The sequence below is a fragment of the Hibiscus syriacus genome, unplaced genomic scaffold (genome assembly GCF_006381635.1).
Source record: "Hibiscus syriacus cultivar Baekdansim isolate YM2019G1 unplaced genomic scaffold, ASM638163v2 tig00113124_pilon, whole genome shotgun sequence".
NCBI classification, from domain to species: domain Eukaryota; kingdom Viridiplantae; phylum Streptophyta; class Magnoliopsida; order Malvales; family Malvaceae; genus Hibiscus; species Hibiscus syriacus.
The window spans coordinates 1,435,686-1,451,788 of record NW_024063444.1 but is presented as its reverse complement, the minus strand read 5'-3'; the positions used below and the strand labels follow the sequence as shown (position 1 = coordinate 1,451,788).

At 33.3% G+C, this 16,103-nt stretch overlaps 1 protein-coding gene across 2 annotated transcripts; it reads right to left on the bottom strand.

The window, feature by feature from the left end:
- Window positions 1-11,960: 11,960 nt before the first annotated feature.
- Window positions 11,961-13,645, bottom strand: LOC120185621. 2 transcript variants are annotated; one of them, XM_039189792.1, is made up of 3 exons: window positions 13,434-13,645; window positions 12,567-12,698; window positions 11,961-12,482 (listed from the first exon to the last, which is right to left on the bottom strand). In XM_039189792.1, the coding sequence occupies exons 2-3, from the start codon at window positions 12,645-12,647 to the stop codon at window positions 12,099-12,101; spliced, it is 465 nt and encodes a 154-aa protein (XP_039045723.1). In that variant the 5' UTR covers window positions 12,648-12,698; window positions 13,434-13,645; the 3' UTR covers window positions 11,961-12,098. The 2 variants fall into 2 exon arrangements, with proteins under 2 accessions (XP_039045723.1, XP_039045724.1); XM_039189793.1 differs by having other exon boundaries at window positions 12,567-12,687.
- Window positions 13,646-16,103: the final 2,458 nt, after the last annotated feature.

Below are 16,103 nucleotides of genomic sequence, written 5' to 3'. Positions count from 1 at the left end.
CCCCCAACCCGTACCCGAACCGGATACGAGTCCGAGATGTCACATTGACTTTTTAAAACAATATTCTTACAAAATAACAAAATATTTGGACTTATATTAAGGAAATACAATAATATACTGTTGAATTATGTTTCATTATAACAAATTTGAAGAAAAACGTTTTTATGAATAGTACTATACTATATGAATAGTACCATGAACGATACACGTGAACAGTGCCCATGAACAGTGTTCCGATGATATAAATTTCAGAATGCTACAGGGGTATCGATGCCCTGCTACAGTGTATTGATACCCTGCTACAGTACTTTTGTTCAATTTATATAAAACTTATAAAAATTTAAACTTTCATCTCTATAAAGTTACCATTTACATATAAACGTTTAAAACATTAGAAAAGTCGATCAAAGCGTTCGTACTAACATATTTCTTACATGTCAACACATTTTATACAACAAAATACATACTGTATCAGTTACTTCTGATCTGATCTTCTAGTAGTGATGATGTCTTTGTCATTCCTATTTCCGCTCTTCTCGACTCTTGGTACCTACGTGTATATCACTTACACGCTAAGTCATAGACTTAGTGAGACATAATAATGAACACATAACTTAGTGAGACATAATAATGAACACATAACAATAATATCATGAATATGTACCACGATCAATCCATTATGACATTGCAATGCACATGTAGATACCACACTATGACATATATAAATATGATATGCATGAATGAATGTTTATGTCTCATAAGAGTTTTCTTTTAATTTGTATTTGGATGCCCATGTACATTATTGAGAACAGAAGGTACATGTAATACCCTTAACCCATATCCGACCCGAATATGAGTCCGAGGTATCACATTGACTTTTCAAACTTTGACTCTTGAAGAAAAACAGGGAAATTTTAATCTTTCATTAAACCCAAATACATTAATTTACATAAAATAGACCACAAAATACAAAATCGATCAGAGCATTCGTAATTAACCACTTATTACATGCCAACACTCTATACACAACCAAAATACCTACTTTGTTAATTACTTCTGATATGATCTTTTAGTAGTGATATTGTCATTGCCGCCCTATTACTGCTTCTCTTGATTCTTGGTACCTACGTGTAAATCACTTACACGCTAAGTCATAGACTTAGTGAGGCATAATATAAAAATATATATATAACAATGCATTCATGAACATGCATTCTTACCATCTGATCATGACATCTTTATTTATGCACATATAAAACATATATTCTTATGCTAATTCCACTTTAACTTATCTTTGAATTGCCCATGTACATTATAGAGAACAAAGGTATGAGAGTACATAGAGGTTGTGCACTATGCTGTCACCACAGCTCGTATAATTCCCTCAAGGGGCACTGAATATTTGTCCCGAATGACCACTATGTCCCGAAGGACCACTGATTGTTCCGAAGAACCACTATGTCCCGAAGGACCACTGGTAATCCCTCGACTCTTGGCATGCCAATTATACCTATAGCTCTCATATTAAATAACATGGGCTTAATTATAAATACATTTCTCATTTCATATCTCTTTCATCACTGTCCATGTAAACACATAAGTCACTTTATATGATCATTTTCATTATTTCACATATCTGGAAGAATTCTCTAATAATGGCATTCATTCATATAATACCATGTTAATCATGAATGAAAAATGCATGAAATCAATATAATGTTAATACATATATATGTATACATATGCATGAATATAAAATCATAAATTCAATGATAAGAGATAGACTTATCGCAAGTCTTGTCTCAATTCCATTTCATCTAGGATATGCACTCACCTTAGCCTTGCTTATTTTGACTTGATCATAATCCTTTGTTTGTTCCGGAATGAAATTACGTTCTATATCTACATAGTAATACATTGATACTAATCAGTATACTAATTAATATATTCTAAACTATCACTCCTTGGGCTAAAAAGAAAGCTATTTTCATCTTTTAATGAAGGTATGCATCGATGCACTACACCATGTATTGATGCATCCCTTGACGGGTGCATTGATGCACAATCTATGCATCGGTACATAAATCACATTCGATGTTTGTATTTTAAGGGGTGCATCGACGCATTACTTGTGCATCGATACACTAATTACATTTGATGTTTTTATTTTAAAGAAGTGCATCGATACACTTCATGTGCATCGATGCACATTAAACAATTTATGGGTTTTTACCCTTAATGCATCGATACACATTGAATGTGCATCGATGCACATAGCCCAGAAATGTTATTTTAGCACGAAAATCTCTTCATAATCTTCTCAACACTTTATATTTCCCCTCGTTTTATATCCTTAACTTGCATATACCTACTTAAACTAAATAATACCATTCAATACCTCTTAAACTTAAAATCCAATCATCCACATAAATTTTAAGAATCTCCCTCAATTTCCAACATGTTCTAAATCTAATTTTAACACTTCGTATGTCTTAATTAAGTCGATGACAAGTCAAATTCAACCTCCGATTTCAAATAAGAACTCTATTTCAAAATTCCATTCAAGAACTCCTTATCTTTAATTCTTCCTACACCCTTCATCTTGTTGTTTTAAAGCAAATTAAGCTTTCCTTAAGCTTAATTAGCATCTAAGGATCAAAACAAAACTTAAATTTCAGCAAACAATTAACTCATGAAAAATCTCACCTTTGTTTTGACCTCTTCACATTTAGGAGAAAAGAAGAGAAGAAGAGAACTCTGGAACCTTGTTTTTCTTTCTTCTCTTCCACGTGGAGCTAATATATAAATCCCTTCTTTAATTATTTTTCCTTACAAAAGGCCATTCTATCATTCTATTATTTCTTCTTTGCAATTTAACCCTATACCAAATTACAATACTATTCAATTATTCTATTTTAGTCATCAAATTCTGAATTTTTACAATTTAGTCACTAACCCTGTATTAAAGATGTTACAAATCTCCCCCTAAAGAAAATTCATCCTCTAATTTTCATTGCACGAAAAGATGGGGGTACTGATTCCTCATATCCTCTTCACGCTCCCATGTTGCTTTCTCTACTTTGTGATTTCTCCGTAATACTTTGACTAATGGAATAGTCTTGTTCCTTAATTGCTTAATCTCATGAGCTAAAATTTGAACCGGTTCTTCCTCATATGTTAAATCCGGTTGAATCTCGATCTCTTCTGGAGTCACAATGTGGGAGAGATCAGATCTATACTTCCGAAGCATTGAGACATAGAAGACATCATGAATCTTTTCCATTTCAGGTGGTAATGCCAATTGATATGCCACTGGTCCAACTCTCTTTACAATCTCATAAGGTCCAATGAATCAAGGACTTAACTTTCCTCTTCGACCAAATCTCAAAACCTTCTTCCAAGGAGACACTTTGAGAAACACTTTATCTCATATTTGATATTTGATCTCCTTTCTCTTTAGATCCGCATATGATTTATGTCTATCAGTTACTGCTTTGAGATTACTTTGAATTACTTGAACCTTTTCTTCCACTTCCTGGATCAACTCCGGACCAAGAATTTCTTTGTCTTTAAGCTCGAACCAATTTAGAGGCGTACAACATCTTCTTCCATAAAGAGCTTCATAAGGTGCCATTTTGATGATTGATTGATAACTATTATTGTACTCGAATTCAGCAAGAGGCAAGTACATTTCCCATGATCCTTTGAACTCGATAACACAAGCTCTCAATATATCCTCCAAAATTTGGATTGTTCTCTCAGATTGCCCATCGGTTTGTGGATGAAACGATGTACTAAAGTTCAACCGAGTTCCCAACGCTTTATGTAATGATTTCCAAATTCGTGAAGTAAATCTAGGATCTCGATCCGAAATAATAGAAACAGGTACACCATGTAGACGTATAATCTCCCTTATATATAACTCAGCATACTTATCCATGGAAAAGTCAACTCGTACTGGAATAAAATGAGTTGACTTAGTCAATCTGTCTACAATCACCCAAATGGAATCTCTTTTATTTGGGGTCAAAGGTAACCCCGTTACAAAATCCATTATTACATTCTCATATTTCCACTGAGGAATAGACATAGGTTGCAACAGTCCGGATGGAACTTGATGTTCAGCTTTGACTTGCTGACACGTCAAATATTTGGATACTAATTCCGTAATGTCTCTCTTCATTCCAGGCCACCAATTTCGACTCTTGAGATCCATATACATTTTATTTCCTCCCGGATGCATAGTCAATGGACTACAATGAGCCTCCGTTAATAAGTCTTTCTTCCACTCATCATCATCTGGAATCACTAGCCTCCCTTGATAATATAGGTTCTCATCAGCTTTCACTTCATAATTTGTAACCTCTCCATTCCTTATCTGTTATAACTTCTTTAAACATTTTTCATCTCTAGCTTGCAATTCTTTAATTTGATCTATCCATGATGGCTTGAGAGTCAATTCTGCACATATGACACCATCTCCTCTTAATGATAGTCTGGCATCCAAAGCTCTTAAGGCTGCAAACGTCTTTCGACTTAAGGCATCTGCTACCACATTCGCTTTCCCCGGATGAAAATCGATCACTACATCATAATCCTTTAAGAATTCCACCCATCTTTGTTGTCTTAAATTTAACTCTTTCTGAGTCATCAAATATTTCAAACTCTTATGATCCGTATACAAGTAGCATCGCTTACCATACAAATAATGACGCCAGATCTTAAGAGCGAACACTACTACCGCCATCTCCAGATCATGTGTTGGATAGTTCTTCTTATGTGGTTTTAATTACCTCGAAGCATAGGCCACCACTTTGCCTTCTTGCATTAACACGCATCCCAACCCGTTATGAGACACATCACTGTACGCTACAAAGTTCTTGTTAGACTCGGGTTGAACCAAGACTGGAGCTTCTATCAAAATCTTCTTTAACTTTTCAAAACTCTCTTGGCTCTCCAGAGTCCAAGCAAATTTTACCTCTTTCCTCAATAACTTGGTTAGGGGTAATGCTATTATCAAAAAAATTTTAACGAACCTTCGGTAATAGCCAGCTAACCCTAGAAAACTCTGAACTTCTGACACATTCTTTAGAACTTCTCACTCTAAATAACTTTAATCTTTTGGGGATCTACTTGAATCACTTCTGTAGAAATTACATGCCCAAGAAATGTCACTTCCTTTAACCAGAATTCACATTTGGAGAGTTTGGCATAAAGCTTCTTTTCTCTCAAAGTCTGTAGAACGATCTTCAAATGCGAACTATGCTCTTCTTCCAACTTCGAATACACTAAAATATTGTCAATGAATACCATAACGAATCGATCCAAATAGGGTTGAAATATTCGGTTTATAAGATCCATGAAAGCAGCTGAAGCATTTATAACTCCAAACGGCATTACGATAAACTCATAGTGACCATATCTCATTCTGAATGTTGTCTTTGGAATATCTTTATCTTGAATCTTCAATTGATGGTACCCAGAACGTAAATCAATCTTCGAAAACACTGAAGCTCCCTTTAACTGATCAAATGAATCATCAATTCGGGGGAAGGGATACTTATTCTTGATGGTCACTTTATTGAGTTGCCTCTAATCAATGCAAAGATGCATGGATCCATCCTTCTTTTTGACGAACAAAACTGGAGCTCCCCATGGTGAGACACTCAGTCTGATAAACCCTTTGTCCAGTAATTCTTATAATTGGATCTTTAATTCTTGTAACTCTTTTGGGGCCATTCTATATGGTGACATGGCAATAGGTGCAGTTCCCGACATTACTTCAATATGAAATTCTACCTCTCTGTCTGGAGGCAAACCCGATAACTCTGCAGGAAAAACATTAGAAAACTCTCTGACTATAGGAATTTGTTCAATTCTCTTCTCTTTTGCTCTCACATCCAGCACACTTGCAATAAACCCTTGACATCCCTGTAGCAATAACTTCTTTGCTGATATCACTGATATTACATTAGCCAATGGGTTTCATCCTTCACTAAATACAATAACTTCTATATCTTCTGAACTTCTCAATGTTACTCTTTTCAATCTACACTCAACATTAGTGTAATAACGATATAACCAGTCTATTCCCAGTATCACCTCAAATTCGTCAAAAGGTAATTCCATCATATTAGCAGGGAATTTAATTCCCTGAATCCGTATGAGACACCCTCGATACACCATATTGATTTGAGCACTACATCCTAACGGATTAGTCATTATTACCTCACTGCTAGTAGATTCTAATGGAATATTCAATTCTTTCACTAACTTACTGCAAATGTAAGAATATATAGACCCCAAATCAATCAATACAAACACATTATTTTCATACAACTGAAAGATACATGTTATTATTTATGAGTCATCTCTATCCTCGCTAGTCTTGAGATTATACACCCGAGCTGTGGAGCGTATCTCTTGTGGAGTCGAGGATTCTGACTGACTTCTTTCTCTACCTCTATCTCTTCCTCTCTGTGTAGCTGAGGCAGACCTCTCTGGCTGAGCAGATTTACCCGCTAACACGGGACAATCCCGAACAAAATGTCTAGTGTCTCCACATTTAAAACAGGCTCTAGAAATTATTCTATATATCCCCGAATGGTTCATTCCACAATGTGGACATTGTCTGAATTGGCTCTGGTTAGATCTCCCAGCTCCATATCCCACTGACTGTGTCTGTCGACCCCTCATCTGATTTGATCCCCTTGCAGAAGATGCAATTGACTCTGATCTCGCTTGGGGTCGAGAACTCATATTTTTGTCCCTTTTTTATGGTGCATCACTCGATGATGCGCCTGATCTTTTCAAAGTCTGAACTCGAGAATCCCCGAACCTCTCATTTTGAGTTATTTTCAGAGCTTTAGCACGGTTCACCACTTCTTGAAACGAAGATAAATTCAACACAATAAGCATCTCTTTCAGACGAGGACGCAATCCCTCAACAAACCAATCGTAAACATCATTCTCTATAGGAATTAACTCCGCAGCGAAACGACTCAACTTGTTGAATTCACATTCGTACTCATACATTGTACGATTTCATTGCTTCAAATTCATGAACTCTTGTTTCATCTGTCGGATGAACTGATCTCCGATATATTTATGCTTGAACTCTTCTAAGAATAAAGACCAAGTTACTTGATCACCGGTCATTCTCAATATAACGTTGGTCCACCAAATCCTTGTTTACCCTCGGAGCAAGGAGACTATTCCATCCAGCTTCTCTGGATCAGAACAATGAAGTCCCTGAAGCATGATTTTTACATCATTAAGCCAAAGGTCCGTAGCAACAGGCACTCCAGAGGGTGCCTGATCTTCACTCTTCCTGGCCAAGGCAGGTGAATTACTGCTTTCAACAGGCCTATGCTGAGAATCGACAAAACTGTAGCTTTGATACCATTAAATGTAACATCCTTAACCCATATCCGACCCGAATATGAGTCCGATGTGTCACATTAACTTTTCAAACTTTGACTCTTGAAGAAAAACAGAGAAATTTTAAACTTTCATTAAAACCAAATATATTAATTTACATAAAAGGGACCACAAAATACAAAATCGATCAGAACATTCGTAATTAACTACTTATTACATGCCAACACTCTACACACAACCAAAATACCTACTTTGTCAATTACTTTTGATCTGATCTTTTAGTAGTGATGTTGTCTTTGCCGCCTCTATTACTGCTCCTCTTGATTCTTGGTACCTATGTGTAAATCACTTACACGCTAAGTCATAGACTTAGTGAGGCATAATATAAAAATATATATATAACAATTCATGAACATGCATTCTTACCATCTGATCATGACATCTTTATTTGTATGCATCTATTTCACTATAACATATATGACGGTAATATGCACATATAAAACATATATTCTTATGTTAATTCCACTTTAACTTATCTTTGAATTGCTCATGTACATTATGGAGAACAAAGGTATGTGAGTACATAGAAGTTGTGTACTATGCTGTCACCACAGCTCGTATAATTCCCTCAAGGGACACTGAATATTTGTCTCGAATGACCACTATGTCCCGAAAGACCACTGATTGTTCCGAATGACCACTGATTGTTTCGAAGAACCACTATGTCCCGAAGGACCACTGATAATCCCTCGACTCTTGATATGCCAATTATACCTATAGCTATCATATTAAATAACATGGGCTTAATTATAAATACATTTCTCATTTCATATCTCTTTCATCACTGTCCATGTAAACACATAAGTCACTTTATATGATCATTTTCATTATTTCACATATATGGAAGAATTCTCTGATAATGTCATTCATTCATATAATACTATATTAATCATGAATGAAAAATGCATGAAATCACTATAACGTTAACACATATATATGTATGCATATGCATGAATATAAAATCATAAATTTAATGATAAGAGATAGACTTATCGCAAGTCTTGTCTCAATTCCATTTCATCTAGGATATGCACTCACCTTGGCCTTGCTTATTTTGACTTGATCCTAATCTTTTGTTTGTTCCGGAACGAAATTACGTTCTATATCTACATAGTAATACATTGATACTAATCAATATACTAATTAATATATTCTAAACTATCACTCCTTGGGCTAAAAAGAAAGTTATTTTCATCTTTTAATGAAGGTATGCATCGATGCATCCCTTGACGGGTGCATCGATGCACAATCTATGCATCGGTACATAAATCTCATTCGATGTTTATATTTTAAGGGGGTGCATCGATGCACTACTTGTGCATTGATATACTAATGACATTCGATGTTTTTATTTTAAAGAAGTGCATCCATTCACTTCATGTGCATCGATGCACATTGAATAATTTCTGGGTTTTTACCCTTGATGCATCGATACACATTGAATGTGCATCAATGCACATATCCCAGAAATGTTATTTTAGCACGAAAATCTCTTCATAGTCTTCTCAACACTTTATATTTCCCCTCTTTTTATATCCTTAACTTGCATATACCTACTTAAACTAATTAATACCCATTCAATACCTCTTAAACTTAAAAATCCAATCCTCCACATAGATTTTAAGAATCTCCCTTAATTTCCAGCATGTTCTAAATCTAATTTTAACACTTCGTATGTCTTAATTAAGTCGACGACAAGTCAAATTCAACCTTCGATTTCAAATATGAACTCTATTTCAAAATTCCATTCAAGAACTCCTTATCTTTAATTATTCCTACACTCTTCATCTTGTTGTTTTAAAGCAAATTAAGTTTTCCTTAAGCTTAATTAACATCTAAGGATCAAAACAAAACTTAAATTTCAGCAAACAATTAACTCATGAAAAATCCCACATTTGTTTTGACCTCTTCACATTTAGGAGAAAAGAAGATATGAAGAGAACTCTGGAACCTTGTTTTTCTTTCTTCTCTTCCACGTGGAGCTAATATATAAATCCCTTCTTTTATTATATTTCCTTGCAAAAGACTATTCTATCATTCTATTCTTTCTTCTTTGCAATTTAACCCTATACCAAATTATAATACTATTCAATTATTCTGTTTTAGTCATCAAATTCTAAATTTTTACAATTTAGTCACTAACCCGGTATTGAGGATGTTACAGTACATGATACACTGAGGTTGTGCACGAATGCTGTCACCACAGCTCGAATAAATTCCTACTAGAGGCACTGAATATTTATCCCGAAGGACCACTGATAATCTCTCGACTCTTGGCATCCCAATTATATCCACAACTCTCATATTAAATAACATGGACTTAATTATAAATACATTTCTCATTTTTATATCTCTTTTATCACTATCCGTGTAAACATATAAATCACTTCATATGCAAATATATGATTACTTCCATTATTTCACGTACCTGGATCGATTCTCTTATAATGTCCTTCATTCATATAATATCATGTTAAAGCATGAATGAATTATACATGTAATCAATATAACATTAATACATATATATGTATGCATGTATATGAATGTAAAGTCATAAATTTAACTATAAGAGATAAACTTATCACAAGTCTTGTCTCCATACAATTCTATCTAGTATATACACTCACCTTAGCCTTGCTTACTTTGACTCGATCCTAATCCTTCGATTGTTCCGGAACAGGATTATGTTCTATATCTATATAATAATACATGGATACATATCAGTATACTAATAACATATCCTAATATTTCATTTCTTAAACTAAAGGAAAGGTAATTTCATTGTTTATTTGAAGTAGGTATCGGTACCCTCTATAGGGTATCGATACATCCCTCAACTGAGGTATCGGTACCCCCTGGGTATCGATACCCTAATTGTATTCTGTAAAATTTTACTTTGGAGGTATCGGTACCTGTTGAATAGGTATCGATACCCCTTGCCCATAATTCACATTTTTCAACATGAAAATTACTTCATTTCAGTTCAATACTTTATATTCCGCCCCCTTTAATAATCCTAACTTACAAACACATGCTTAGTCTCACTAATATTCATTTATCCCATCTTTAACCTCAATATCCTCTCCTCTTTATAAAATTCAAGAATCATACTCAAATTTCAACATGTTCTAAATTCAATTCTAGCACTTGTTATGTCTTAACTAGATTGATGACAAGTCAAATCTAACTTCCAAATCTACTTATGAACTCTATTTCAAGATTTCATTCAAGAACTTTTAATCTTTAATCTCTCCTAACTCTATCATCTTTTGATTTTAAGATAACTTAAGCTTTCTTTGAGCTTAGTTATCATCTAATGATCATAACCCAACTTTAAATTTAACAAGAAATCAATTAACCAGAAACTCACATTTGGTTTTATCTCCCACGCATGAAAGAAGAAGAAGGAAAATTCTGGAGAAATCTCTTTTTTCCTCTTTCTCACTTGGTTCCCTTATCTAATAAGGGAAATTAAAAATCTTTCTTATCAAATGATCATTTTACCCTTTAACTCATTTCATAATTACTAACAATCCTTCATAACTTATTTCCAAATAAATCATTAAATTATTCAATTATTCTACTTTAATCACCAAATTCTGAAGTTTTACAATTTAGTCACTAACCCGATATTGAGGATGTTAAAAACTCTACTTTATTCACAATATTTAACTATTATAATATTGATTTTGCAAATATAAAATAAAACATATACATTTCTAATAAATATCAAGATAAAAAGTATAAATAAAATATTCATAAATAACATTACGAAAATACAAATAAATAAGAAAATTACGATTCATAATAATAATGCGAAAAAATATAAGTTACATAAATATATATTTTAATTCTCCAAATTAAAATATTCATTCCACAAATTAACAAAAAAAAGAAAATAAAAAAATAAACAAAAAATCAGACTCTACTCTAAAGATGGGTTACATTGTTGCGCTACATGTAAAGTGTCAATGTAGCATCTCTACATTCCATACTCTACTCTAGAGATGGGCTGAAGTTGAAATTCATCTCCAAAGTAAAGATTTCCTTACTTTTTGGAGATGCATTGGAGATGCCCTAAGTTTTCAGTAACTCATTTAACTCTCCGCCACGAATTCACTTAAAAAGTAATAAAATTCATCATTATTCAGCATAATTGTTATTATAAGACAGGCTTGTTCTTGTAGTGTACAATTGGGGACAAAAATGTTCTCTTGCACTAAAGCTACTGTGAAGGTAATGAAAATGATTCCACTTTACAGATTTCTCCAATCCGGTCTGTTCTTTAATGGCAACTTACCAAACATGTCCACAGCGAGTTCATGCGTACTAAATAATAGAAATGCACACCAACTCCATATGACATTGCCCTGCTTTTTTTGTTCACTTGATCTCTCCAGTTATCTTAGATTCGAATCACATCGGTTGATAAGGTTGATGTTAATTATGTCGACCACGAAATGAATGATTACTTCTTTATGTTATATTTAACTTATAATTATTATTATAAGATAACAAAATCGAAAACAAAACGATGATAATTTGATATTTTTACATAGAACTCTCATCACCCATCTTGCTAAAACAAACCTAAGCAGAAACATTCACACACACACAGACACCCCAATAGAAGAAAAAAGTGGTCGATAAGAAGCGACCTAAGTCATTTTCATAGTTAGAACTTGGAAAATCCAAGGAGCTTGTATTAGTCTCTCCTTTCTCAATTGTTCTCCAAGATCAGCATTGCTTTCACTTGCGTTTCGAAACCCCGTTGTCGTATGACATGATTCCGTGGAGGACGAGGAGAAGCTCCGTCCGGAATCCGATGTTCGAGGGGGAGTCGATATCTCATGTTGTTTCTTTGTCGGTGGCCCTAACGTTAGTTCGATATTGCTTTCGTCGATGACTTCTAGCATTCTGTTGCCGTGATGCTCGTTGGCCGGATGTCCCGAATCGAATTGTCTTTTCCTGTTAGGCCTGCTGTTTTCGATGCTTTTCATCAATGCCTTCTGGATTCGATACAGACGATGGAGCTCGTACACCTGAAAACATTACTTGAACCTTAATAAATAAACATAAATATTATATACATATATAAAAGTTATATATGTGAATCATAAATATACTTGTTCTTTGAACGTTTCTTCATGTTTTAACATTTCCATCCTCATTGACTCCTTGTCATACTCTTTAAAAAGCTTCTCCATTGAAGCCCAATGTAGTTTGCTTGTAAAATATTCAATTCACCTGCAAATTTACTAAAATGATATGAAAAGTTAATATTTGAAAACTATATCTATATATATATATATATATATATATATATATATATATATATATATATATATATATATATATATATATATATATATTACTCATTCAATACATTTTAATTTTCCACATGATCCCCGGATCCATGATATTGTTCATGTTTTTCTTTTTATACTATTATAATAATTATTGATGAACTTATTGAGTCGTCACAGTAATTAACTAGAGTATTAATCTTTTTTTGAGACCCTGAGTTTAAGTAATTGTATTTACATAATTTAGATTATTAGATAGACAGAAACATATGTGGTTCACGCGAAGGGAACAAATCCATTCCAAATAATTTAGTTTAAGAAGTATTCAAATTGAAATTGGAAGTTTTGGATTTGCAGATTTTATAATTAGTAAAGCTGGAGAAGAGAATAGTCGTAAGGAAATCCATTATTTAACAAGAACAAAATTCATGCAAACATGAAATTAAGCTGGTAATTATGTAATTACTATAGGATCATCATCATACATTCTGAATGGAAATTCTTTTGAAGAATTATTGGAGATCAATGAGTCTGTTAGATCTCAAAAGAATGATGGAAAAAACATAACCATATATATATATATATATATATAACGTGTAAGCTATCAAAATCAAGCTGTATATTTGGGTGTTTTTATTTTCTTTCATGAAATGAATCCATGCATGGAGAAAAATATCATACTCTAACCTGTTTGATAAGCGGTTGGTCTCGATTTTGAGCCGATAAGTGCTGGGGAAAATTGTCCTTTTGAGGTTCAACTCCGAAACAATCGGTGTCTAATGTGAATATCGAATACCGAGACGTGCTGTAGAACAGAAAAACGAAATAGAAGATGAGAGGCTTGGTTTGACAGACAAAGAAGATGGTATGTAGCATAGAGGTTTGGAATACAACTGTATAAACCGAAGCTCAAGGATGAGCAAGCAATGCAATTTATATAGTATTGCTATATATGTAATGCTGGATATCTTTAACTCTTTATCAAATATAAACACGTATTTGATTGTCAGACAAATAGATTTTAGTTATTTTAATAAAATATCGTATATCGGTAATTATTTAAACAATATAAATAATTTTATTTTAATTATAAAGAATTTGATATGTATAATATAAATAAAGAAATAGACCCGCTTATTTATTGGCATCGGTAACAGCACACTTTCCCATGGTGAAGGGATAAGAATTATTGGATTCTGTTTCACCAAAACATGGAAGAAGGGAAGACCCCATCGCAATGATTATAGACCGTTAATTGGCCATGTGAGGAGGGTTGTTGGGAAATCAATCAACCATCACACGGGTCGATCAGTGGACCCCGTAATATTCCCCTTAAATCTATTAAAATAAAAATGAAACATACTTTTTATATAGGGTAAACTACTCATTTGACCACTTAACTATTTAGGCATTTTACTTTTACCATCGATTTTTAAATTTTATCAATCACACCACATAATTGTTTAATTATTTCAATCAAACCACTAGCCGCTAATAGTTGATGGAAATGATGACGTTGTAGTTAAAATGAATTGGTATAATTATGGTTATGTGGCTTGACTGAAATAATTAAATAATTAAGTGGTCAATTGAGTTGTGGCTTTTAACTGTAATGTCATTATTTCCGTCAACGTTAACGGCTAGTGGCTTGATTGAAATAATTAAATAGTTATGTGGTGTGATTGAAAAAATTATAAGATTGATGATAAAAGTAAAAAAGGATACAAAATAGTTAAGTGGTTCTGAGTAGTTTACCCTTTTATATATTTTAATAATGATGATAATAAATCATTTTTATGACGTGTAGGTTTGAACTTCGGAAAATGCTAAATAAAATAATATATAACGTAAATTACATCGTTATTCACTTAATTATATTTTTCTCATATTTTTCTCACCCAGCTTTTGATTTTTCTATTTTGTTTATTGAATTATACAATTTGAATCATTTTACTCAACTCCATGACGTTTTGATGATGTGCCATTTTTTTTATTATTTTAATATTAAATAATTGAGAAAATAACAAAAACCAGAAGGTGGTCGAATGTCACCATCAACCGTTGTAGATGGTAGTTGTTCGGTCTCAAATTTCACGGGTCACTTCACTTCAATATCATGATTTCGAATCCGACCTCCATTTCGTCAGAACTTGTTTCAAGATCCACAAATTTGAGATTAAAAGTGAGAGCGTCGAAATGTTTTAGTCGAGATTCACGAGTTTTGAGACATTTTCAGTGAAACAATCATCAGATTTGAACTCAGAAAGTTGAGATGAACCGACCCATAAAATTTAAGACAGAATGACCACCATCAACTACAATGAATGGTAACCGGAAAAAAATAGCAATTGTCCGACGAAGAAAAAATGAAAAAAAAAAGAAGAAAAATAGTAAATTACACCATTCTCATTAAACTTTATTCTCTCTTATATTTTACTTCTCGAACTTTTAATAAAAAATTTGAAACCACGTCGTTTTGATGCACATCTTCGCATGCAAACCGGGAAAATGTTAAATTATTACTAGGAGAGAGTTGAACTTTAATAAATAATAAAAAAAAGAATGGAGAGAGTGACAGGAAAGCACGCGTTGCCGGGGAGAGGAGGAGCAACCGTAAGGGGCGGTGGGACCATTTGGTGGTCGCTGAAAAAGCTAAAACAAAGGGCTTTGTATTGCCATTTGGCCCCCACCCCTGAAAAGAAAATTCTCAGAAACCATTGATTGCTCTCAGAAGGAGAAGGAAGAGTCAAACAAAACAAAACAAAACAAAATAATTGTCAAACATCTCAGAAGATTTTACAACCCAACTTCATTTATTATTTACAGGATTTCTCGTTTCGTGTTTCTTTCCTATTGGATTCATATAAGATTTCAAAACATGAGTGTTTCAGGAATCTGATTGCTGCCATTTCTCTGTTTCTTGAATGTACTGCCTGCATCTTTTCCGCCTTCTTTTCTCCCTTTGGCAGACAAAAAGCCCTTCAAAGTTGAAAAAACGATTGTAGTTTTAGATTTTGGGTTCGGCTGCTTCGGCAAGGGAAATGGATGTGAGCTTAAAAAAAATCGAAGATGGCATTAGATTAAGGCTTGATGTATAAATAAGTGTTGAAATATACTCAAAAATAATTTGATGTGTCTAAAATTTTTCGCTAAAAATAGATATTTAATGTTGTTAATGTTATACTTTAGATGTATGTATTAAATTTAACCACTATTAACATGTGTCATGTTTATAAAATTTTATTTTAAAATAATAAAATTTAAATTTAAAAAAAACTTAATTTTTTTTAAAAATTTAAAAAACCCCAAACTCTAAAAATTCTAATTTCAAATCTCTTTGCTCACGTCGTTAGTCGG